A 26902-nucleotide genomic window follows, 5' to 3' on the forward strand; every position below is an offset into this window, starting at 1 on the left:
AAATAATTCTATGTAGGATCTAAATAAAGACCACACATGCAATTCATTGATAAATCTTTTAAAATTCATGGATTTCTCCTTTATTGCATTTAAAAAAATTCCCCATTTTGGTTTGCTTGTCCACTAAGAATTTCCCACCATATGTATTTTGCTGAGTGTATCCTTGAGGTGCTACTTAACATGTTCTTTTCTTCTCTGTATTTCTATAAATTGGTAATTGAATGCAAAAGCTTGATCAGGTTCAGGCTCAAATTTTTTTTTTTCCATTATAGACTACTGTATAAAGTATCTCCTATCAGGAGGCATATAATGGCTGGTTGTCTCTTTCTGTGATTTAGCAGCCATTGATGATGTGTGTTCTTTCTAAACATCAAATATTACCACAGGCTGCACTGTCCAGTGAGATAGCCACTAGCCACACGTGGCTATGGAACACTAAAAATGTGGCTAGTCTGAATTGAAATGTGCTATAAATGTAAAAACACACACTGGATTTCAATACTTGGTACAAAACAAAAGAATGTAAAATATCTAATTTGTTTATATTGATTACATGTTTTAAATGATTTTTTAGATACATAGGACTAAATAAAACACTATTCAAATTAATTTCACCTATTTTACTTAAGTGTAAGAAACCTAAAAATCACATACTGGCTTGCATCATAATTCTTTTGGACAGTGTTGCTATAAGACATAAGGGAGATGTTAGGTCCCAGTCCCATTTTCCCTGCTTCTTATTCCTGCTCCCCAGAGCAACTATTAGTCATTTCTCTGCTGTTGTGTTACTTCCACACTTCCAAGTAACAAGCTTATAATTATAGCATTTATTGAGCACTTATTATGTGACAAGTATATTCCAAGCTCTCTACATTATGAAGTCATTTAATTCTCAGAACAATCATTTCAGAGATGAGGAAACTCAGGAACAGAAGGTTAAGTAACTTACCCAGTCACAAGTAAGTGACAAGAGCTTGGATTAGAATCTTATTAAAACCTGGGCATCTGGGCTGCAGGTCCCAGGCTCTTAAACACTTTACTGTACTCCTCTTCTGCTTACCCTCCAGTTTCCTTTTTTTTGCTTTTGCTTTTTTTTTTTTTTTACTTGTAAATATTATCTCTTAACTTCCTACTCTGGAAGATGAAGATTTTACTTTCTCACACACCTGCTCTCCACTTCCAGCTCCCACCCCCTCCCCGCCCCCAAACTTGTTCTACCCTGGGACTTATACTCCCATCATCCTCCCAATTTAATTGAATAATTTTTGTTAAACTCATATTCAGTATATATTACATATACATAGATAATGTTGTGTTCTTTAGTATTTTCTTTCTTTTAGAATATTTTTTGTCTTTCTGGAAAAGCCTGGTGTGTTTCCCCAGACTCTATACCCTGGTGTATTTACCTGTTCCTGGTTGGGCCCAGTACTTCAATGGTGGTTCACTGTCTATAGCTTTTCTTCTCTGTGAGCTTGTGGCTCTTCAGATCCTCACTTCCTTAATATATATGCCCTAGTAATATTTGTTTATATAAATATATAAATAAAATTTGTTTAAAGGCATGAAAGAATTACAAAGACAGCGAGGATTTGAAGAGTCATGATCCTGGGAGAAGGAAAGCTGTAGAGGATGAACCAACATTGAAAAGTGTGTGTGTGTGTGTGTGTGTGTGTCTGTGTCTGTGTCTGTGTCTGTGTCTGTATTATGTGTATTTTCCAGCTTTTCTAGTTCTTGTAGGGAGTTTGCTAGAAACTAGACTGACATATCAGAAATAGAAGTTCAAGGTGATAATATCACATACCTACCACAGATTCTCCAATGGCTTAAGTCTTTTAGGACAAAACCAAGTCCTTATAGTTTACTTGCCAGGCCTTACATGTTCTGAATGACTGTATAAATGAGAGTAAAAACAGATGGGTCTGAAGAGACATGGATGGAAGAAAGCACAAATTTGTTTTACCACTCACCAGTGCACTAGTGTACTAACAAGTGTAGGACTTAACATTCCAAAGAAATATACTTATGCTAGTGGGAGTCATTTGCATTTAAACTTTTTTCTATTTTCATTATTTTTAATTGAGATGTAATTACAGATAATGTATAGTTTTAAAGTGTTCAATGAGTTTTGGTAAATGTATATACCTAAGTACCAACACCTCAGTCAAGATATAGAGCACTTCCATCACCCTAGAAATTTTCCTCCTTGATTTTCCTGTTAATTTCTTTCCTTCAACAGAAGCAACCAGTGTTCTGATTACTTTCCCCATAGATCATATTACTTTTTTAAACTGCAAATTATATCACTACCATGCTGGTCACAGTGCCATAAGTTTTTGGATATTGCTAATGTTGTATTTTCATTGTTCATATTTCACCTACTTTTCTGCACCCCAGATTCTTGGTGTTTTAAGGTTAAGTCTTAATTGACTGGTCTAGTTCATAGCCTCTTTGAAGAGTATAGGCACTATATTAACAGAAGTGGTCACACATTATGATTAGGTAATACAAGTAACCAGGTCTTTTGGAATACTATTGAACTATACTAAACTATTTAAACATTAATTTTTAGAATCCCAACCCTTATGTTTCCATGGCAGGTCACATACATTATAGCAAGCCTCATTAGCCTTTGGAAGTAGGCAGGGGGAAGTGGTATTCCCAATTTATAGGTGAGAAAAAGATTCAACAAATAATCGACTTACACAAAGTCCCCTTCCCATTAACCAGTGGTTCCAGGGCTACATTTTGATTCTTTTGCTTATTCCACTATCCTAGGCTGCACGTACACAAGGAAAGGGCCTGCTTGTATTCCAAAATTCAATTTCCTTGTTTCTTCTCCGAAAATTCATAGGTTGCCCATTCCTGCCATCCTCCAGCATAGTGTTGAGCACTAAAAACATACATCAAATAATTAGTTCTCCTGCTTTACAGCACAAGGTTCACAGGAACTTTAGAGATAAGAAATTTAGAGATTTAGAGATGCAATGGCTTCTCACCATACTATTTAGACTTTGAGCCTATTTGAAAGATTGTAGGATGAAAAGTAGAGACTCAGTCTATAAGAGTCTATCCTGCCATTGCTAACATAGTAATTATAAGAAATTCTTCAGTAGGCCAATAAAAATATACCCATGAAATACTGCAATACATACTCTTAAACCCATTTTTATCCTTCATCTACACACCTGTTAAAGCCCAGAGATATTGCTGTGTCCATAGCTTTCTTGCTTCTCACTCCAGCTAAACAAGAAAACACTAGACTGTCAGATTTGGATGGCTTTACTTCATTGTACTTCTCTTTGAAGTCTTTTGGGTTCATCTGTAGAGCTTCATCTACGTTATCCACTGAAAGAAAATGTTAAGAATTTCTATTAAATTTTAGATACAGTCAGTTACTGGATATATATTTCTAATGAATCAGTTAAGACACATGTCACTTACATGGTATATTGACAGACCCGGGGATTTTTCCATACTCAAGAATTTCCCATGGTTCTCTAACATCAATTAACATAATTTTTTTGGACTTCAAGAGGTTTTTAAGTTCCATATAAGTGACATCTTTACAAATAGCAGTACAAAAATTGTTGCAGCTTCCTTTTAGTGACTTCAAACCTGGAAAGAATAAAATAATTTAGGTACTTTCAAAATGACATCTCTATTAATATCTGGAAAGAGTAGGTCAAAGGAATTTTCCCCATTGTTCCGGTCAGCTAACCATATTGATCTTTTGACTTTACTAAACTGTATAATCAATGTATATATTTTGCATACAGCCTGACTGAACAATACAAGATGCAGCCCTATCCTCCTGCCCTGCATACTTATGGCTGGTCTTGGGCCACCTCCAATATTCTACTCTCTCCAAGCCCTTTAATTGGAGGGAGAGTTTATAAATACACATTCAACATTTGGTAACTGAATTTTGCAAATAGTTTGTAAATCTTACCCTAATCTAAGTTTTTCTTGTATAGTAGAGTCATATTAAACCGACGTTTAACTTTCTCTAATTCAGCAAGGAGTGGGGTGGGGGGGAGGTGTGGAGAACAGGAAGAGTAATCAGTAAGACTGGATTTCCTGCCTTTCCACTTGGTAAGCAAAAGCCTGAAGCAAGCATGGTCCCTTTAAAAAAAAAATTTTTTTTATTTATTTGGCTGTACCGGGTCTTAGTTGTGGCAGGCGGGATCTTCATTGCCGCCTGCGGGATCTTCACTGCGGCATGCAGAATCTTTTTTTAGTTGTGGCACGTGGGATCTTCGTTACAGCATGCGGGATCTTTAGTTGCGGTATGTGGGATCTAGTTCCCTGACCAGGGATCAAACCCAGGCCCCCTGCGTTGGGAGCGCAGAGTCTTAGCCACTGGACCACCAGGGAAGTCCCAAGCATGGTCCCTTGATGAGTCTCAGTTCCCCCAAGCCTCTCACGGTATGAGTCTGTACTCCACACTAATTATTTAAAGCTATAGTGTGTGTGTGTTTTTGTACAACATGGCTTCCACTTGTAAATTAACCACTTCATCTGATGCTCAACCAAAGAAACAGTGGACTGCTCCTACAGTGAAGAAAAACTGGCTGTTTGGGAAACACTGAGAGATGATGTGTGGTTCTCTTGAGGGATTTTCAAGAGTAATACACGCTATACCGAATTTTCACTTTTTGAGCTTAAACTTTGAATAAACTCCAATTTTGCTGTTTCCACACTGGTAGATCCAACCTCACCTGGTTACTCCCTACAGCCTACATTACAGGATTCACAGTCCAAGCTTCTTAGTATGTTCTATAATGTCCTTCAACCGTCCCCCGCTTACCAATATAACTTACCAAACCTCCTCCTCATTCCTTCTCTGCCCCAATTATCCTACCCTCCAGCAACATAAAAAGTATACATGTGCTCTAATCTCATTTTTATAGTGGAAAGAGCAGGAATTTTAGAGTCAGATAAACCTAGGTTCAAATCCTGGCTTGCCCACTTGGCTCTGTGACCCTGGGCAGATTACTTAAACTCTCTGGTACTTAGCTTCTTATTTGTAAAATCGAATAATATTATTTAACCTTTTAGAGTTGCTGTGAGGTTTAAATACTCTATACAGTGCACAATAAATATCTATTTTCACATTTCCTTCATGATTTATGGACATTGTTCCCTCTGAAGGGAATACCTTTCTCTCTCTAAGTCTCATACTCTAAGTCTCTTTTATGACCCTGTTAAATGTCACTTGTCACCTCCCCTTTGATACAACAATTCCACTTCTAGGTATCTATTCTTGTAAAATACTTGTACATATGCACAAAGAAGCATGTACAATGATAATTATTGAGAACTTTTTATAATAGCAAAAAACTTGGAAACCAAAATATCCATCAATAAGGGACTAGTTAAATAAACTGTGGTAATTCATAGTAGGGGATATATGCAGTGGTTAAAAGAGTTATATGTGCTGCCATAGAAAGCTTCTGAATACCTAGGTGAGAAAAAAAATTACAGAAAAGCAAGCACAGTGTAGATCACATTATATATAGATATCTATAGTATATAGTATATATATATCTATGGTGTATAGTATATATACAGAGAGATAGATACTATAGATATCCATATATATACTAATCTATTATATATATTAACACAGTATTTTCATGTGTACATATATTTATGTATACTCATATCTGGGGAGAGTGCATAAAGGGGACTCATGCTGTGCTTTATTGTTTGTTTTAATATAATGAGAATATAATCATGTATTACAAGTAGAATTTTTTAAATGAAACAGGCACCTTTTCTCTAACACCTTCTCCAACTCAGTCCTTTCCATTGCAGTCTCATTCGACTGGGCTGTGTGTGGTGATGGTTTGTGTGTGTCTGACCCCAAAATGGTGAAGTAAATTGTATCCCCAGCAGGACGTCTGGCAGATTAGGAGCTCAATAAATGATTGCTGATTAAAGGTAAAAGCAAAGAACAGAATTTGCAGGAATGACACCTCTTCAACTACAGAGGCTGTACCAAGAGTTAAAATGGAATAACTGGGGCGGGGCGGGGAGAAAGTGTTACGCTGGGGCCCCTGTATCTTTATCCACAAAGGTTGTTGCTAAAGGAGAGGCAGCACGTAAAGCAAAGAGAAGGGACTGGAGGCCTGCTCTGGGTTCTAGACCCACCTCCTCCACTGACCACCTTCGCTTCTCTGGCTTCTGTTTCGCCAGCTGTAAAATTAGGGGTGGTACTATTACAGCCCTAACGTGGCAACTGTAGGTTTCATAAGCCCATGAGTGCTGCCCTCTAGTGGGTCACAAGTATAACTCGCAAGACTGGGCTCCTCATTGCAACTCTCCCCGGCAGGAACTGGCCACTGAGCTCACTTCTCTGAGTCGCGAAGTGACCTTCATTGCTCAGTCAAGCACCCATACATTTATAACTGCCTTCCCACGCGAGCTCCCTGGAGCAACGTTTGCCCCTCTCCCTCTCCGTGCGTACCCCGAGAGCAACCCCAGTAGCCCGGAATCTGAAGGAACAAGAACTGCAAGTGGGTGTTACATTCCCAGGTGCCAAGTGTACTGGGTCTGACTTTTTTTTTTTTTTTTTTGCGGTACGCGGGCCTCTCACTGCTGTGGCCTCTCCCGCTGCGGAGCACAGGCTCCGGACGCGCAGGCTCAGCGGCCATGGCTCACGGGCCCAGCCGCTCCGCGGCATGTGGGATCTTCCCAGACCGGGGCACAAACCCGTGTCCCCTGAATCGGCAGGCGCACTCTCAACCACTGCGCCACCAGGGAAGCCCTGGGTCTGACTTTTAACTGGAAGCCTTTAAAAAAGAAGCGATCACCCTCACCAACGCCATCCCTTCTCAGGGACCCGAGGTTAGGCGTTCTCCCTTTCCCCGGGAACCCCGAGCTCACCCCAGAGCGCAGTCTCTGCGGACCCGAGGATCGCCAGGCGCCCACTCAAGTGCAATAGTTGCAGCAGCCTCATCTCCGGATCGAGCCTCGGGGCTACTAACCACTTCCTCCTCCTGGTCCTCCTCCTCCTCCCGCCGCCCGGCGAACCGCGCCGGGCTCTCGAGCGCCCTCCAGCCAGGCTCCGGCCGAACCGGGTAGTGCCACTAGGAGTAATCGCGGACGGAAACGTGCCCTGCTGTAAAACTGCCTGGTAAGAAACTAAGGATTGGGTTTGCTTTTTTGTTTATGATTATTATTTTTTTAAGGAGAGACAAAGTTTAAAAGTGGCAAGAGAATATAACAAAGATAGTATTTAAATATATAAAGTAAATAAATTTCTCCAATTTACTTCATAACAGGATTCTCATGCATTGAATTAAAGCAAAGCACATGTGCACTTTTCTAAGAATTGCTCTTCACTCCCATAGCTGGTTCAACTGATGTCAGTATTAATCTCATGCTGTCATCTTTTCCCCCCAACATGATGATATTTGACTATATTTGATGATAACTCAGAGTCAGGTCCAACTAATTTATAAAATGTGTTAGTTTCCAATTGCTACTATACCACAAACTTATTGACTTAAAACAACACAAATTTATTATGTACAGTTTTGAAGGTCAGAAGTCACTAGGCTAAAATTAAGGTGTCAGCAAGCCTGTGTTCCTTCTGAAGGCTGTAGGGGAGAATTTCTGTACTTAAACTTTTCCATCTAGGAGAGGCTGCCTGCATTCCTTGGCTATTGGTCCATTTCCCCATCTTCAAAGCCAACAGTTTGGCATCTTCAGATCTCTAATTCCGACCTCTGCTTGTGCTGTCACATCCTCTTCTCTTCCTCTCACCCTTCTGCCTCCCTTTCATAAGGACCTTTGTGATTACACTGGGACCACTGGGATAATCCTGATTTAATCATATGCACAAAATCCTTTTGCCATGTAAGGTAACATATTCATAGGTTCCAGGAATTAGAACACCTTGGTGTGTGGTTGTGGAGGGAGCATATTCAGCCTACAGCATATAAAGTTTCTTATTACCTTGTTTTTACTTTATTCTCAACTTGGTTCATTACCTTATTTTTAATTTATTCTCAATTTGGTTCCCAAGGATAATGAAAGCCATATTTAACTGCAAATGGATTCACAGTGAAATTTTTTAAAATTAGTTTCCAAATGGCATTATTAAAGTATGTGTTCAAGGAATAATTTCATTAAGCATGCACTTTTAAATTATTCAGCTTTCAATAATTTAATAAAAAAACGACTTCAGATTTCTATACCAATGAAAACATTTACAGTTATGTTTTCCAAGTCATTTGAAGTTTAACCATAGTCTCTGTGTAATCTACTTTGTGGATTGACTTTGAACTAAGATGTCATTAAATATTGTAGATTCATGTACTCTCTGTGGCATCCACATCATAAACCACAGGTAGTATGGACACAGATATGGAAACAATGTACTTGGCCTCAATGAATCACATTTAATCTAATTTACACTTTTGCAAGAGCACATATTACTAAACAATTCTTTTCAAGTGTTCATGACTGATTATTTGAGAAATATTTTTCTGTAGGATTTCTTTTTCTGAAAAGATGAATGTGTCCTCCTATAACTAGCACAGTGCCAAACTTGGTTTATTAAAGAGGGCTTAGAGCAAAAAGATCTTGTCAAACAGGAGTACTGATCATTGCTCCTTGGACAAATGTCCAAGTTCTTCCTTCAGAGTAAGTGTGACCAAGGGAAGTAAGGCTTGAAGTGGAACGAAAGGCAGAGAAATAATGTAATGTTTTCTGGGAAAGGTCTACTAGTGATGAGTTGATATGAGTCATTAATTCTCAAACAACTCATTTCATTTTTCACCACAATGCAAGTGAAAGACAATTGGAAAGGAGAGGATTTTTAAGAGACTTGGGATTTTTCCCATTTCTTTCTAAATCCACATCAAGCCTGCAGATTTTAGACAAATGAAGAATTAGGAAATGTATTGCCTTTCATGCAACGTTTTTTCCAAAAGTTTATCAAAACTTGAACATCTTTTTTTTTTAATTTATTTATTTAATTTATTTATTTTTGGCTATGTTGGGTCTTTGTTGCTGCGCGCGGGCTTTCTCTAGTTGTAGCGAGTGGGGGCTACTGTTTGTTGCGGTGCGTGGGCTTCTCATTGCGTTGGCTTCTCTTGTTGCGGAGCACGGGCTCTAGGCACGCGGGCTTAGTAGTTGTGGCTCGCGGGCTCTAGAGCGCAGGCTCAGTAGTTGTGGCGCACGGGCTTAGTTGCTCCGCGGCATGTGGGATCTTCCCGGACCAGGACTCGAACCCGTGTTCCCTGCATTGGCAGGCGGATTCTTAACCACTGTGCAACCAGGGAAGCCCTTGAGCATCTGTTGACTCAGCATTTTCACCGCCAATAGTTTATCTACTGAAAATATCTGCACAAGTAGGCAAAGATAAATGTACATTAACAGGGGACTGATTGGGAAAAAATGATACATCCATTCACTGGAGTTCTAAGCAACAAGTAAAAAGAATGAGGCTGGTGTGGAGATATGTCCAAGATATACGATCAAGTGAAAAAAAATCAAGTTGTAGAATAGAAAATAGACCGTAATTTAACCTGACTGTGTTCTCTTGTAACAAATGGTAATCATATAAAAATGTAGTACAAAGGCATATTGTATGTGCAAAGACAATTCCTGAAACTATACACAAGAAACAGAAAATAGAGAAGAGGAAATGTTACCTCTGAGGAAAGCAAATGGGAATGAGGGAAGGAGGAAAAGGTGAGGAACTTTATGTGAAACTTTCATGTATTACTTTTATAATAAAGAATGTATCTTTTAAAATACACGATAAAACTTAATATATGTATAGCCTATAGCTTAGCAAAGTATTCCATACATTTTCAGACAGAACAATGACGGTAAAATTAAGATACTTAACATTATTTGAAATGTATACAGAGCTGACCTTAAGCACATTTATATTTCTATTTGATGTTTTGTCATAATGTCTTTGCAATAGCACTAAAAATATACTTACTAGGTACCATTTAAAAATAATTTCCTTCCTTTGAAGAATCCATCAAATAGGAATCCAAGGCTCTTTCCATAAGGCCACACCTGTCCCCTGGCTGAAGAATTGTGAAAGATTACAAGAATCGTAGAGTTTATCTGTAACTAGTGTTGATGTCTGCAATATCATTCAAACAAAGTATTTTTCAACCAATTACTTTTACTAAACATATGCAAAGTGCAAACCAGTTTAACGGGTAATCGAGCTTCGAAGAGGTCTAGGTATAGGTCAGGAAATTTTCTAATAAAGAAGTGAAGGAATTCCCTGGTGGTGCAGTGGTTAAGAATCCACCTGCCAATGCAGGGGACACAGGCTCAAGCCCTGGTCCGGGAAGATCCCACATGACGGGGAACAACTAAGCCCGTGTGCCACAACTACTGAGCCTGTGCTCTAGAGCCCGAGCTCCGCAACAAGAGAAGCCACCGCAATGAGAAGCCCGTGCACCACAAGGAAGAGTAGTCCCCACTCGCCACAACTAGAGAAAGCCGGAGCGCAGCAATGAAGACCCAATGCAGCCAAAAATAAATAAATAAAAATAAATTTTAAAAAAATTTAAAAAAAGTGAGAACGACAGGTAAGACAACAATAATGAGAAAAAACAAGAAAATATATGATGTCTGATGTGATTTTATTGCACAGAAGAATGTGACGGCGAGAAGTCGGAGGCTGTCCGGGCACGCTGTCCAGCAACAAGTGGGACTTAATCCTGACTCCAAGAACACCTCAGCTGCGCGAACTCCAGGCCACTATCAGGATCCAATTAACAGTCCACTTAACATTTTTCTAAGATTAGCCGGGGCCTACCTAGACCTGCAAACTTACAGGACGCAGGCGCGACGCGAGTCAGCCCCTCCCCGTCCACGCCCAACTCCGGGTGCGCGGCCACGCGAGGGGCGGCCCCAACCGCCCACCCACCGAACGTGGGGGCGGGCACACGAGGCCCCGCCCCTGCCAGCGGGAGGGGCGGACGCGCAGGCGCAGTCTCTTCCGATTGTAGAGGCGGCCGCCGGGCCTGGCAGGGTGAGTTGGGGCTCGGTGCTGGGGTCGCCGCAGTTTCTCCGTCTTCGTTTCCACAACCCCGGGCCCTTGTGGCTTGACTGGCCTGGGAAAGAACGGCCCCCGCCCCTCCCACGCTCCCTCGCCTTCCCGATCCTTGGGGCCTCCAGGCGATCACCGAGGGCCGCGTGAGCGTGGCCGGGCTGGCCGGGTGTCCGGGCTGCGGCGGGAGGAGCCGGCGAGGTGGGGCGGGAGAGGAGCCGCCTCACCTTGACCAGGGTCGCGACGACCCAGCACCCTTCTGGCCTCCTTTCCGCGCTCATCCTCACGGCGCATTTTCTCTTCAGAAACTTGGGATGTTTTTGTTAGAGACCAGAGGACGAGTCTTACCGCGGGTGTCTGGCAGCATCGTGTAGTATTAGGAACCCTGGAGATGGACTGCCTGGGTCCAAATCTCCATCCACAGGTTACTGGCTCCTGGCTTCTGCAAGTCACCTAACTACTGTGTGTCTCAGTTTCAAGTATAAAATGGGAGAAATAATAGTAACCTATCTCATAAGGTGGTTGGTGGTTGGGAGGATGAAGTGGGTTAGTATCTCTTCAGTGCTGAGAACCGAGTGCGATGCACAAAAAAGTATGTAAGTGCTGGTCATCTTTTTGAGCTTCTAAAAAGAGAGTTTTGTCTCTTTCTTCCCTCCCCCGGCATCCACGCCGAAAATAATCGCCCAAGAGTAGGGAAAAAAAGATTTTTTTCTTTTTTGAGAATATGGGCTTTTGTATGCACGGCCTTTTAAAAAAATTAAACATTTGTAAACAGTTGCACATCCTACATTAAAGAAAAGACAGGTGTAGGTAAACGCGGAAGTTGAAAACGAAAGTTTTGTTTGGGAAACCGCGTGAGAAAAATGGCCAGAATTTATTTGTGCTGAAAGCACTTAACATAGCGTGCCTGAGACTGCTGTCCTTAGAAAGGTTAGCGCTTGCTTGGCATCTGGGAACAACATGTTTTATGTTGTAGGGTACGGTTTATGCAGAAGTTTCTAGCCCCCTAAAAATCTGCACCAGTGAGTCTGTAATGGGCTTCCCTGAGCAGAAACGTTTCATAGACATTACTGGATTTTACTTATTGGGGGAAGAGTGTGGTGACCCCTCTTGGGAGGGAGAGAACGATAAGGAAGACTGCACTTGGATTCCTCTAGACTTCACCTGTGTCTTTTTCATTATGATCAAGCTGTACGTCCATACTACATTGCTGTAATAAGTGTTAGCCATGAATACAACTATATGCTGGGTTTTGTGAGTCCTTATAGTAAACCTCCAAATGAGAGGGTGGTCTCAGAACTCCCCAAACACAATATTGATGATAGACAGTATTTGAAGCTCCAATAATCGGACTTTAATTTTGTCTCTTTTTGCCTGAATGGGGAATTGAAGAAGAAAGCTATACAGATAAGAGACTGCTAAATAGTGGGTTACCATCCAAAATGGCTCTGTATGTTTAGACATGTACATGTGTCAGAAAAATCACTGGAAATTGACTCTACATTGCCAAGTTAAGTATGAGTCAGTGTTTTTGAAAAAAGGCATAGGTGTTTTATAGATTCTAGGTCAGCTACCTGGTTCTTTTTGTTATTCTGCCAGTATTAGCTATGTGTTAATGCTCATCTTTATCAAGAGTTTACCTGTGCAGGGGGTGTAAAAATATGACCAATTTCTCATGGGCCATTTTTCTTGGATTCTCTTAGTTACGCCTGTCTCTTTCCAAGACATCAAGTTAAAAGAGTTGGAGGTAAGTTTGTAAATTGGGGGGTAGAGAGATCCGATTTGCTATTTGATTACATCTCTTTTCTCTCAATCAAGTAGAAGACCAGATGATAATTTGGAGGAGTAGGGAGAGGAGGAGTTGGAGGTTTGGGAGAGTGAAAAAGATTTCAGAAGGCTGTGTGAGGAGTATATAAGTGAGTTGGCCAGAAGGTGTAGTAGATAATGGGGTGTCTTGATCCGTTTGTGGTCATGATTATGAATTTAGTGGACCCAATCTCCTTTCTTACAAGACTTTCTCCAGCCTGATTGGATGCATTCATGGAGAAAGTGGTTAATTGGATTTGTCTAGGATTGGGGTTCTGTTAGAGGGGTGGTGTGGTAAGTCATTAAGGCTGTGCACACATATTCTGTTCTTTCTGGGTACATGTTAAGGTTGTACTCTTTGTACACTACCCCCCGTGCCCCTCCCCCTTTTGTCTGTTTGAAGCTAAGTGTGGCCATATGACTTGCTTTGGCCAGTAAAATACACTTGCAAGTGAAACTTTAAGAACCAGCACTCGATTTGCCACTTCCCTTTCTCCCTTCCCTGCTACAGTGATCATGGAAGCACTTGTTGAGATGCAGCCTCTTGTCAGCCTGGGCACTAAAGGAGTATTGGAGTGGCTGATGGAAGCAAGCCGGCAAAACTTGAAGTTGTGATCAGAGAACAGAATACTTGAATTAGTGATTTTGCAAGGTGGAACTGTAGGGATAAGTGGATGTGGCAGTCTGGAGGGTGAAGGCAGTCAGAAATGAAGTGGTCAAGGAACTTGGAGACCTTCTGCATCTTTGTAACCCCTAAGGCCTTAATTTATTGCAGCCTTGTTCAATAGTGATGATCCTTGGACTTAAGGAAATGGCTCTTAAAATGGTAAACTCAAAAGCTTCCTTATGTGGAACATAGTATGACTAAATCAGGATTCAGAATTTGTTATTGAATTGAAAGATTCTTCCACCTTGATCAATGAAAGCAAATAAAGAACCACAAAAATTACAGTATAGCTTAGCCATGGAGTAGCATGGTATTAGGTAGGATTTAGGATATAGTGGTTTAAAAAAAATGCATTAACTTGTATCTAAAATCTTTAGAATTAACTTTGAGTTTTTAAGAAATAGAAAGGATTTCTTAAAAATATATTTAGAGGAGCTTCCCTGGTGTCACGTGGTTAAGAATCCGCCTGCCAATGCAGGGGACACGGGTTTGAGCCCTGATCCGGGAAGATCCCACATGCCGCGGAGCATGGAGCAACTAAGCCCATGTGCCACAACTACTGAACCTGCACTCTAGAGCCAGTGTGCCACAAATACTGAGCCCGTGTGCCACAACTACTGAAGCCCATACGCTTAGAGCCCGTGCTCCACAAGAGAAGCCACCGCAATGAGAAACCCGCACACTGCAACAAAGAGTAGCCCCTACTCGCCACAACTAGAGAAAGCCTGCGCGCAGAAACAGAGACCCATCGCAGCCAAAAAAAAGTTTTCCTTGTGATAAACCATAATGGAAAAGAATATATATATATATATATATATATATATATGTCTCTGAATCACTTTGCTATCCACATTTTAACAAGATCTCCAGTTTGACTCACGTACTGGCCTGATCTCTTAAAAAAAGCCAGTGTCTTAGGAAAGTAAGACAGTATTAGTTCTCCATTTCTTATGGGAAGAACAGTTGTAGATTAAAAGATACTAACTGACATAACCAGTACAAAGTGCAAACCTTGATTAAATCCTTATTCAAAAAACCAGTACAGATGATACTTTGGGTCAGCTGAAGAAATTAGAATATGATAGGATATGAGATGATATTAAGGAATTACTGTTAATTTTCTTAGAAGTGATAATGATAGGACGGTATAGGAGAATCTCCTTAGGGCAGTGGTCCCCAGCCTTTTTGGCAGCAGGGACCGGTTTCGTGGAAGACAGTTTTTCTATGGGAAGAGGGGGATGGTTTAGGCGGTAATGCGAGCGAGGGGGAGCAGCAGATGAAGCTCCGTTCGTTCGCCCCCCACTCACCTGCTCTGTGGCCCGATTCCTAAAGGTCGTGGACCGTTAGCAGCCCAGGGGGTGGGGACCCCTGCCTTAAGGGATGTGTGCTCTCTGCAACTTACTTTTAAATAGTTCAGCAAATACAAACAAACATACATACATGTATAGATATGTCTATATACACATTGATATTTAGATAAAACCAATAGGGCAAGATATTTGAGATGTGGAATCTAGATAGATATATGGGTGTTCATTATCCTGTTCTTGTAACTTTCTTGGAAGTCTAAAATTTTTCATAATAAAAAAGTGGGGGAAAAACTCACAAAAAATGCAAGAGCTGGGCTTCCCTGGTGGCGCAGTGGTTGAGAGTCCGCCTGACGATGCAGGGGACGCGGGTTCGTGCCCCAGTCCGGGAGGATCCCACATGCCGCGGAGCGGCTGGGCCCGTGAGCCATGGCCCCTGAGCCTGCGCGTCCGGAGCCTGTGCTCTGCGGCGGGATAGGCCACAGCAGTGAGAGGCCCAAGTACCGCAAAAAAAAAAAAAAAAAAAAGCAAGAGCTTAAAAAGGTAGAAATGTATTTCTCTTTAAGTAGTCCAGTGCTGGGCCGCCCAGTGCAGGGCCGCTCAGTGCAGGAAGGGCGGCCCTGCTATGCTTGGCACTAGGCCTCCACCCCTGGCCCGTTACGGCTCTTGCAGCTCTGCCTGTCTTCTACCTGGTGAAACGAGAGAAAGGGCAAGGGAAGCACAGGAACCAGAAGCAGCGTACACTTCAGGTTTTTTTTATTCACCTGGACATCATACGTGTAGGGAACCGTTGGTAAAAGTCAAATGTAGTTTGACTTTTTGTATAAAAAAAGTTTATTGGTTTAATAAAGATTTCTTTGGTTTCAGCTGGTGCTCCCTTCTTCCTCCTCTGTTAATTTACTCGGCCCGTTAAACTTGAAGTCATTTCCATTTTAATATGCGTTAAGTAAAATACATAAAGTTTTAATTTTGAGGATTAATGTGTATTTTTACCCCCAACCTTTTCAGTAAGTAACAGATGCGGGTGAAAGAGCCATCCAAAGCTTTACCTGAGAAAGCCAAAAGAAGTAGAAGGCCTACCATACCTCATGATGAAGACTCTTCAGATGACATTGCTGGTAAATTATGATGTCTGGCATCCTGAATAGTGTTGCAGAAGAGAAATAATAATATATGTTTTTAATGACTGTTTTCTGCATGAACTTTAAAATCAGCTTGTCTAGATCCTGTGGGCATTTTTATTGAGATTTTGTTTATTTTATATTTGACTTAGAACTGGCATCTTGTTGTTGTTGTTTGTTTCTCCTGGCTGTGAAAACCAAGCCCTCAAGCCAGTGAGGTTGGCAGATGACCCTGGGGAGCTGCTAGCTTCCTGGCTTGCTTTTCTTTTTAGCCTCACGTCTTGGGTTTTAGCTTCTGAGGATTTTCCTTACTGACTTACCAGTTCAGTTCTCCATTTAAAAAGAGGTTTTTAATATATTATTTCCATTTTTAAGTGTTTTTAACTTGGATAATGTTTCAGGATAGATTGCTGTATTGAAGGAAGTCTGAATTATGTCTTTAAATATTTGTTCTATTCTGTTAATAAGGTTTCTTCAGGGATTCTTATTATTCTTATGTTAACTCTCTTTTGCCTATCTTCCATAGTTATCATTTTTTCTCAAATCCTCTAAAACTCCTATTCCCTTTCCCTTTGCGTGCTGTTTTCATTTTTATATTTTACTGTGTGTTCAGCAGTGTTGCTTTCACCTTACACTCTTTTTAATTTTGCATTCGTTTTTGTGGTGTTATTTATTTATTTTTTGATCCTAAACCCTGCTAGTCACTTCCTGTTGCTCTGCCACCTGAGCCTAAAGTGTTTGCTTCTTTTTTGTGGTTTTATTGCGTGGCAGCGATTGCTCTGCCATTTTTCCTTTTCCTTCCTTCCTTTTTCTTATATTATCTTAGCAAAGAATTTGTGGCTTTGATTTTCTTTGACGTAGGGTTGCTTTTCTTGGGCTAGTTCGTTTTAGAATATTTGTGTAAGAAGGAGGGCCAGAGCACTGTTGAGACCTAACTGTTGAATTTGAGCTCATATAGGCTTTACTTCTTTCCAGCCACCAGGATTATGCAGCCCTGGGTTTTTTTTTCAGAATCCAAATTATCTCTTCTTTCCAACTGCCATAGAGATAAGGCTGTTCCCTGCAATTATGGCTTGCTTTTTTCTTTTCACTTAGTGAATGAGAAATCCCCTTCTTTCGATTCTTCTCAAAACAAAATTGGATATAGGGGTGCTCCTGCCACTGTTGTTGCAGCACAGAGATTTAGGTTTTGTTCTGTGTCTGCAAAGCATGCCTTGTTCTCTGTGAAATCTACTGCTGCAGTGTTCTCTCTGCTTCCTTCTGTGCGCACCCCTGTTTGATCTCTGCTGCTTTGAGGTGAGAGGCTTTCCACTTAATTTGTGACTTGGGGCTTCAGCTGTCTCCTGGTTTCTCTGAAAATGAACTCTGTATTTTTGTTTTCTGTTCTTTTTCCCCTTGGGTAGTTTTGGGGAGGAGAAAGGGGAAGTGTTAATTTTATGCCACCATTTGCAAACTGGAAGACTCCTTGTAAAATTTTTATTAATATTTAAAGTAAAAAATATAGAGATTTTGATTATTGTTTTTGATTTGTTAATGTGAAACAACTCTAGACTTTAATACATTTTTATATTTTTATTTAGGAATCTCTAGAGGACCTATTTGCCAAATGAAATTTAGACAATTGTATGATTAAATGAATTGCAGAAAACTGAGGAAATTTACTTATTAACGTAGAGGATATTTTTCACATTTTCCCCCCACAAAAGATAGTGAATACTGTTTAAACACTGGTTAGCTTTTGTAGGAAAACCTCAGACTTTTGAATTTACTTATAAAAAGTATATATGGTTGAGATATTTAAAAGCTAATAGATTTAATTTAGGGGTCTAGAAGCTTTTTTATCTTGAATGCACTTATCTCTGAATTCATTAAGTTTCAGTTTCATAAGTCTAAATTGTAGAATCAGAGAACGGTTAAGTTTTACTCTGGCCAGATCCCACGCCAGAGATGATATAGAAGGTGTGTGGAATGATTTTTCCCTTAGAATTTTAAAATATAAAAACTCAAAGCAATGACATTTGGTAAACCATTTCTAGGTCCTGTACCTGTGTGGTCAGTTTTGTCGGTCTTGCCCTGAGCAGCCCTTTCTTTAATGGCATGCATCCTTGCTTTTCAAACATAGGACTTCAGAATTACTCCTTTTATGTCTATTCTTATAACTTACTCTTGGTGTAAAATTAGAAGTTTTAATCTTTTATCAGATTTACATATTATTTTTGTTGAAACTATTTATTATAAGTAATTTGTCAGGAATCACATTCTTTATCTTCAGAATGAAGTGGAACTAATGCCTAGTCCCTAGTTAACCAGTAGGTGAAAAGGAATGCTTTGCATTCAGAAAGGGAAGTGGAGAAAGTTGAAATGTACATACTCCTTTTGTTTCCCTCTTCAAGGTATTCAGCTTCTGCTTTTGTTGTTTGGTTTTGGCAGATTGCTGTAGATTTGGTGTTTGGGATATTTGAGGGTTAGAAATTGAAGTGTTCAGGTATTTGGGAGGAATGGAAGTGTTATATATGGTTATTTGATAAATTAAAAACATATTTGCTCATTTGGGCCATTTGTCTCCACACAGTGCACACAGTAAGAATCTCTTATAAAGGATAATGAAGGACCATGCAAAATCATTTGTTATTTGGGAATAGTCATTAAGGAGAATTCTGAGGATTCTTGTTCCTGCAAATTATGCCTTTGTTTGTTCTTCTCTTTTCTTTCTCGCAACAATGGTGAAAATAGTATCATAGCAGAGCTAGCCCATGAGAAGATTTTACTTGTGTATCTTAGTGAAAGAAAATACATTCAAAACGCTTGATACATAGTAGCTGCTCAATAAATAATCTTGTTTATTAAACTTTTAATTTTTGAATTAATCTTAGATTTACAGGAAGGTACAACATGTATACAAGGAGGTCCCATTCAACCTTCATCCAGTCTCTCCTGATGTAACATCTTGTATTTCTATAGCACAGTATCAAAACCAGGAAACTGACATTGGTACAATCCTTAGAGCTTATTCAGGTTTCACCAGATATACATGCACTTGTGTGTGTGTGTGTGTGTGTGTATGTATGCAGTTTAATTACATATGTAGCTTTCTATAACCACCAGTCAAGATACTTGATTACAGTATCACCACCTTGAGTGCTAGTTATTCATAGCCCCACCACTGCTCCCCATCTAAAGCCCCTGGCAACTGCTAATCTGTTCTCCAACTCTATAATTTTGTTATTTCACAAATGTTTTGTAAATGGAACCATGCAGTATGTATCCTTTTGAGTTATTTTGTTTTTTGAATCTCTGTGCTTTTTAGTTATAGCATTTTAATATTGTTGACTTTTGCTTGCTAATGGTATCACTTTGGTTTAGCAAAGAAAATGTTCAAATTTTTGTCTTATTCAGTAGGTTTCACTTGCCAACATGTAAGTCATGCTATCAGTGTGAATCATGTGAAAAAAGCAATAGTTGAGAATCTGTGGTCAGTTTGCTTGGAATGTTTAAAAGAAAGAAAATTCTATGATGGACAGCCAGTACTTCCTTCTGATATTTGGTTGTGCCTCAAGTGTGGTTTTCAGGTGAGAAAAGTCTCTTTTATGTGAGAGTTTGTCTTAAATATTTTCCTTAAATCTTACTGTGAGCTCTGACTGTTGGTAATGCTTAGAACTTAAGATTAATTTATTCTGTGTTTAGATGTAACTCTCCAAGGCCGAGCTTAGAAGTGTTTAAGGTGAAGTAAAATGTGTGTATGTTCAGAAATTAATCATGTGTGGTTTATAAATACTTTGAAAGGGAATCCAGCCCACTTGCAGTAGTTCTCATATGTGGTCCTGCCTTTACTTATTTGTATTTACTTAGGAAATGGATCCAAGTTTTGGGGTTTTTAAAAAATCTTTTTGGATTCATTTTTTTCTCTATGAAAAGTGATTATTCTGTCTTTTCTTTTTTTTTTTTTGCAAAGTAATTTCTCTTAAGAGCTTAGAAGCTATTGGTATCTTTTTCTTTTTCACTGGAGTATAGTTGGTTTACAATGTTGTAGAACCTATTGATATCTTTAATAAAGGAATTTTTAAATAAAATTAAAAGTATATATGTATTTTTTAGAATAAGAAGCATCTTTATTATCTCACATAGAAAGCCAGAAGTAGGGCCACTTAAAGTTACTTGCTTCAATGGAAAGAACATTAAAAACTGAGATTTCTTCCATTTTTCTGCTGTGCCATCCTCAGTTTCATGGTTTCAGGATGGTAAAAGACGTTTCATGCACAGTGTATCACACAGCAATCCCCAAAGGCCAGAAAGAAGGCAAAAAGTACATCCCTTCCCTGTGTTCTTTTTTAAAATACATAAAACTTTTCCAGAAACATCCATTAGACTGCCCCTCATGGGACGTTGACTGGAATTGAATCTCATTTCTTTACTTACCTGGTGATGGAAGTCACTGTGATTGGTCTGAGTCTCACTAGTTTTCAGTGGAGTTGGGTGGACGTGTGTAGGGTGTTAGGAAATGTGTGTATAGGGGAGGGGCACCACTGGCCTGTGAGGATGCTCCGTGTCCCACCATGCATCAGACAGAGAGCATGTACACTTTTAAATGGTATGGAAATTAACTTGGCTCATGACTGTTTTTCTATGTAACAGAAGCAAGTTAGCCTCTTTGCAAGAAATTGAATTTAATGAGAATCCTATTGTTTTCTGAAGCTTTTCCCTCCTGCTTGAAACTAAAAACAAAACAAAACTTCTAGTGTGTTTGAGTATGATTTAAGTTTTGATTAATTTGAAATAAACGTGTATGTAAATCATACAAAGGGTGTTCTGTTCATCTTTAGGGATGTGGTAAAAACTCAGAAAGCCAGCATTCATTGAAGCACTTCAAGAGCTGGAGAGCAGAGTTACACTGTATTATAATTAGTCTGAGCACATGGATCATTTGGTAAGTTAGATTTTCTTAGTACTTGTGTTCACTATAAAAACTGTCTTTGAGTTTTATAAGGTATGATATTTAAAGATGATATACCAGCTTATACTTTTTAGCCTAAACACAACCTATGGAATCATTTAAGAAAATTAACAGTATCCATGAATATAAAATTTAAGTAAAAAATTTAGTCATCCCTGTAGTTTTCTTTAACACTTTCTTTGTACAGTAAAGAAAAATTGTTGCTAGTTGACTTTTTGGTAATGAACTTGCTAAATTAGAATGTCAGAGTTCTAGTGGAGGAAGGTACTTCAATCAGTCAAGCCAGTTGGCCATTCTCTGCAGGGGACAAGGAAAGCCTAGGCATAGATAGTTTGTAAAAACTTCTCAGGGGATTCTACTACTTAAGCCTGGTTGGGTACTAAGTCCAGTTCCCTCATTTAATATGTAAGGACACTGAGTATCATTTATTTACCTTTTTGTGGTTACAAAGTAAAGATCCAGGCACTAAAACAAGTCTTTTTGATTCTTTAGTCCCTTACCAGCATACCACACTGCTTCAGTGGTTTAACTGGACACTGTATTGAAAAGCTTTTCCTATATTTTACAGCAAAAATTTTCTCATGAATTTATAGACTCCTAGGGTTATTCAGATGAACTTTCAGGCGTTTTCAAGTTTTAAGACAAAAATATTTTAACTTTGTGCTTCATTTCAGGGTTCTAAAATTAATATAAGGATATTTTGGTTTGTAGGAGAGACCATCATCATATAATTTAATTCAGCCACAGGGTTGGATGCCTGCTTCATTTGTGTTTTTGTTGCTGGCCCCAAGTAATAAAATTGGGGTGAATGAGGAAAGAATTGCTAGAACTTAATATGTAAATGAAGCATTGGAGCCAAGGGAGAGGGGTATGATCCCACAGTGTGGCAAGTCAATAAACATTTCTCTGTAGTCTGAATAGAGCAGTGGTCTGCAGCGATAGGGTGTATCAGAATCACTGGGAGGCTTGTTGGAATAGATTGCTGGGTCTCAGGCTTAGAGATTCTGATTTACTAGTTCTGGGGTGGGGCCTGAGAAATTGCATTTCTAACAAGTTCCCAGGTGTTGCCAGTGCTGCTGGCCTGGGACCATAGTTTGAGGACCACTGAAGTAGAAAAAAATGGTGGGAGAATTGAGTGGCACCTGGTAAAATAGGTTCATCTCAAGTGAATCTGAATTGGAACGTCTGTCGTAGCTCTTAGGACCCCGATTATGGTATGAATCATGATTTAATTTCAGCAAAAAAGCCTTACCTAGCGTAATCAATTAGGGTTGTTTTAATTTAATTGTTTTTTAAATTTTATTTAAATTTATTTTAAAAATTTATTTTATATTTAATTGTAATTTTGCTTTCATAGTTATATAGAGTTACAAGGATGGTGAATTTATTGAGTTTTGTAAGATGGATTTGTGAGATTTATATTATACTGAAAATAATTTTAAGTCACATTTGGGGGTCCATAGAATTACTTCTCTTTCAAAGAAAGAAATTCAGGTTTGTCACATGCATTTATAGAAATTTAAAGATTGTGAATATGTAAGGTCATGTTGGTATAATGCATTACATTTACAAAACACTTTCAATATGGTCAAACACTGTTCTTATTTGATCATTGGATCTCATTAAGATGAGAATAGATAGAAGAAACCTTTATTAACTATATGCACTAATGAGTAAACTTAGTGGAGGGTAGTTTTCTGAAAAGGAATGTGTTTTTCAAAATCTCTTCTCTAACCCCCTCTTCACAAATAAACTCCAAACAAAATAAAACACCTCATCCAGTCTTCCCTGTCTCTGTAAGTGGAACCTCCATCGCTTGAATATTTAAGCCAGGAGCCTGGCAGTTGTTTTCTTCCCCTTTTTATCTTACTTTATTTTTCAACCTTTTAACAAAAGTAAACATATGGTATAATGAATTCCTCTATATCCACCACCCAGCTTTAAACACTATCTGCTCACAGGATATCTTGTTTCATCTAGACCAGGATTTCTCAGTCTCAATACTGTTGTCATTTGGGTTGATAATTCTTTGTTGTGAGGGGGACTGTCCTGTGAGGGGACAGGATTAGCTCTGGCCTCTAACCACTGGGTGCCAGTAGCAGCTTTCCCAGTTGTGACAACCAAAAATGTTTCACAATTCTGCCAAATGTCCCCTGGGGGACAAAATTGCTCCTGTTTGAGAATCACTGACATACCCACATCAGCTTCTCCCTTTCCTCTTCCTTATCTTTTATATCCAATTCGTTAACTGCTTCTACCTGAAAAGATACGTCTGTTCATTTCTCTCCAGATCCACTGCATCTGCCCTGATCTCTCTCTATTCCTGATGCCATCCAATCTGACATGAGTCAGAGTGATGTTTTCAGAATGTAAATTGGATCTTATCACTCGCCTGCTTATTAAGCCTCTCGTGGCACTCCGTTACACTTAGGATAAACTACCAAAACTCTAATTTGAATGCTAAGGCTCTGTATGAACTGTCCCCTGCTTATTTCTGTAGACTTATTTACCTCATTTCTCTTGCCTCACCCTATGTATCCCCCTTACCCCATGACTTAAAGACAAAAGTAGATAAATACCAACTTTATTACCTGATATGCAAAATTATTGAAGATGCTTTCATAATATTTGCTTACATTGTATATTTTTTCAGGTGTTATGAGTGCGATGAAAAATTATCAACACATTGTAATAAGAAGGTTTTGGCTCAGATAGTTGATTTTCTCCAGAAACATGTTTCTAAAACACAAACAAGTAAGTTAATAGCAGTTGCTAAAGAAATTTGTATTAAAGTGTGATACTTTATAATTCTTATAAAGAGATAATAAATTCATAAAGAGTACTTTGGATTTTACTGTGACCTCTCAGTACGAGTGCCATGAATTCTTAGGTAGCAGTTTTGTGATGTTATCTTGTGTTGTATTTACATAACTAATAATGAGAAGCTGGAGAGGATAGTGACTGGATTGTGGGCTTTTGAATCAAACAATGCTGAATTTGAATTTAGTTTCCACCTAAATTACCTACTGTCTGTGTGCCTTTGACTCCTTAGTTTCCTTATGTAAAAAATTAGTACGATAATTCTATCAAGTGGGAATGTTGTGAAGCTTAGGGATGTTTTCTAAAGATTTAGAAATAATGTGTGTAAAAATACTTGCATAGTCCCTGACACATTTATGAAATGATATCTGTTATATCATTGGAATGCTGTTCTGACGCTAACTACCTGGAATTAGGCTAACCTTGCAGATTAAGGGCTCGGTTCCCCCAAAAGATTGCCCTTACTTCAGACACCATTCTCAAGCTAGGTGTTCTCAGGACGCCCCCCCCCGCCCCATTTCCGACCAACTGGCTACAGGGGTTCCCACTGTCCTCTTAATTCAATAATTTGCTAGAATGACTCAGAAAACACTGGAAAGTGCTATACTTACAATTACAGTTTCATTATAGCAACAACAACAAAAAGAAATAGAAATCAGGACCGGCCAAAAGAAAAGACATGTAAGGTGAGGTCTGGGAAGGTACCAAACATGAAACTTTTCTGTCTTCTTCCTGTGGGGTCAGGATGCATCACCTTCTCAGCACATTGATGTGTAACAACACAGACTGTTGTTAACCAGGGAAGCTCACTGGAGTTTTGGTGTCTAGCGTTTTTATTAGGGTTTCATTGCATAGGCATGGCTGATTGAATCATTGGCCACATGATGTAACTCAGTCTCCAGGATCCCAACCCTCTAATCACACGTTTGGTCTTTCTGGCATGGCTGGCTCCCATCCTGAGTCATCTCATTCACATACATTGTCTAAGGTCCCACAATGAATAAAAAAATACTTTGTTAACATAAACTATCAAGTGTGGTCTGAGGGGCCCACCATGAGTAAAACAGACACTCCTGTCACTCTGGAAATCCAAGGATTTAGAGGGGGCTTCTCAGGAACCTGGGACAAAAGACAGCCAAATCCTTTATTATACAATAGTAACGTATTATATATTGTACTTTGTTGTCTAACATATAAGCAGTATATAATACACATTAACATAAATTACGAATATATAGGGAAGGGGTTTCTTCATTCAAAAATATTAAGTACCTACCACATGCCATGCTTTATGCTTTATTTGATATGTAGTGGTAAAGCAAAAATAGTTTTTATGTTGCCCTCATGAAGTTTAGAGCATAGTGGGAGAGACAGACAGAAACATAACACATATGTAACTTTGATAAGTGCTACAAAGGAAAAGAACAGATTGCAGTGATAAGTAATAATCTCATGGTCATAGTGATCAAGAAAGGCCAATATGGCTGGAGTGTGGTTTGCTGGGAGAAAGCAGAATGTGGTAAAGTTAAGATGTAGGTGGGCAGGTCATGAAGGATACTGTAAGGAATTCCATGGTAAAGAATTTTTATTTTATTGGAAGTGTAATGGAAGCTATTAAAGTGTTTTAAGCAGAAGAGTAATAGTCATTTCATCTTTTTAAAAATAAAGATAACTACCAAATGGAGAATAGACTGTTGTGGGTTAAGATTTGAGATGGGGAGATCCTTAAGGAGGTAAAAGGAGGTTATTGTGGTAGGGCGGGTGAGAGATGAGTAGGGGTTCTGGTGGAGAGTGGGTGGACTAGGTGTAATGAGTGAGGGAAAGTAGGAGGAATCAAGTACATACCTCAGGATTTTGATTAACTAGGTGAATGGAAATAAATGGCCATGGTAATTTGGAAATGCCTTTAGAGCAGGAATTGAACTGCTCAGAAACTGAAAAATTATATAGAAATATAGTTTTCAGCTGTATTTTCTGTAGCTCAATATAGAATGATTTTTGGTAGCTGTTGCTCTGAGACAGTAATGATGAAGACATTGGAGGAGGAACTAGAGGAGGTAAACTCAGGTTCTTGGACAGCAGAAGAAATGATTAATTTTATCACTCATTCATTGGAAAATATGGTGGTTATAGGCATTTAATACTTATAGAACAGAGGTTGGTCTTAATGCTGTCTCCTGAAAGCTGCCCATTAGTTTTGTTGGCCATAAGAAGAAATGTAGGGGGCTTCCCTTGTGGCGCAGTGGTTAAGAATCCGCCTGCCAATGCAGGGGACACGGGTTCGAGCCCTGGTCCAGGAAGATCCCACATGCCGCAGGGGCAACTAAGCCTGTGTGCCACAACTACTGAGCCTGCGCTCTAGAGCCCGTGAGCCACAACTACTGAGCCCATGTGCCACAACTACTGAAGCCCACGCGCCTAGAGCCCATGCTCTGCAACAAGAGAAGCCACTACAATGAGAAGCCAACACACTGCAACGAAGAGTAGCCCCCGCTCGCCGCAACCAGAGAAAGCCCGCGTGCAGCAACAAAGACCCAACACAGCCAAAAATAAAATTAAAATAAATTTTAAAAAAAAAGAAGAAGAAATGTAGGGATATGATGGCAAGGGTGGCAAAAGTACAACTGTAGAAGTTATCTTCTCTGGATTTTTTGCGTTAGAGGTTCCTTGAGGTTAAGAACAAAGCCAGTCTGATTCCATTCAGTTTTACAGATTTCTTGAATATTTATTATCACAAAGGATGTAAGGTAGGGAGTGTGGAATGGTATGGGAGAAAAACCATGGGCTTTGAGTCAGGGGAGTCTGGCATTCAAACTTGACTCTTTCAATCACTAGCTCTGTGACCTGGGGCATATTACAGTTTGTCTGATCCTCATTTTCCTCAGCACTTTCTCCCTCTTTCCCATGGGAAGAGAGATTGATAAGACCTTTCCTAAAGAAGTTTAAAAAAGGTGTGAGATTTAAAAAATGATGTAAGTCGAAAAGAATTTGTTTGTATTTTGAGTGATGTTCAGAGTCCTTCAAATATTCAAAGAGGGATGCAGTGTTCAATTGAAAGGAACTCAAAAGGAATCGTGGAGGAGCTGGCTTCCAAGCCGACCCTTAAAGGATGGACTTGAGTAGGTAGAGAGGAGAGAAGAAATCATTTCAGGTGCCGGGAAGGAAACACCAATGGAAGATATAATTGTGTTTATG

General features: G+C 39.5%; 2 protein-coding genes across 13 annotated transcripts in view; one reads left to right on the plus strand and one right to left on the minus strand.

Moving 5' to 3' along the window:
- Positions 1-50: 50 nt before the first annotated feature.
- LOC113611245 (thiosulfate sulfurtransferase/rhodanese-like domain-containing protein 3) lies at positions 51-7133 on the minus strand. The gene is made up of 4 exons (XM_027089928.1): positions 6889-7133; positions 3442-3615; positions 3186-3345; positions 51-2890 (listed from the first exon to the last, which is right to left on the minus strand). The coding sequence occupies exons 1-4, from the start codon at positions 6959-6961 to the stop codon at positions 2818-2820; spliced, it is 480 nt and encodes a 159-aa protein (XP_026945729.1). The 5' UTR covers positions 6962-7133; the 3' UTR covers positions 51-2817.
- A 3767-nt stretch (positions 7134-10900) lies between these two features.
- USP45 (ubiquitin specific peptidase 45) overlaps positions 10901-26902 on the plus strand; it is a 61711-nt gene continuing 45709 nt past the window's right edge. For 2 of the 12 annotated variants that reach the window (XM_027089852.1, XM_027089886.1), the window contains exons 1-6: positions 10997-11017; positions 12739-12782; positions 15824-15933; positions 19333-19505; positions 20757-20860; positions 23541-23641. In XM_027089852.1, coding sequence (XP_026945653.1) covers positions 15834-15933; positions 19333-19505; positions 20757-20860; positions 23541-23641 — 478 coding nt within the window. In that variant the 5' untranslated portion in view covers positions 10997-11017; positions 12739-12782; positions 15824-15833. Of the gene's footprint in view, positions 11018-11098; positions 12783-15823; positions 15934-19332; positions 19506-20756; positions 20861-23540; positions 23642-26902 lie in introns of those variants that run through there. The other 10 variants (XM_027089879.1, XM_027089892.1, XM_027089872.1 and 7 more) reach the window with 9 other exon arrangements.

This window comes from Aethalodelphis obliquidens, unplaced genomic scaffold, assembly GCF_003676395.1.
Source record: "Aethalodelphis obliquidens isolate GAN/ISIS:26980383/991018 unplaced genomic scaffold, ASM367639v1 scaffold3, whole genome shotgun sequence".
Lineage (NCBI taxonomy): Eukaryota > Metazoa > Chordata > Mammalia > Artiodactyla > Delphinidae > Aethalodelphis > Aethalodelphis obliquidens.

Coding starts and splice junctions, on each gene's coding strand:
- LOC113611245 (XM_027089928.1), bottom strand. CDS start 6,961: ATGAGGCTGCTGCAACTATTGCACTTGAGTGGGCGCCTGGCGATCCTC. Junction 3,616..6,888: donor CGCAGAGACTGCGCTCTGGG/GTGAGCTCGGGG, acceptor TATTCTTTCCAG/GTTTGAAGTCACTAAAAGGA. Junction 3,346..3,441: donor CGGGTCTGTCAATATACCAT/GTAAGTGACATG, acceptor ATTTTCTTTCAG/TGGATAACGTAGATGAAGCT.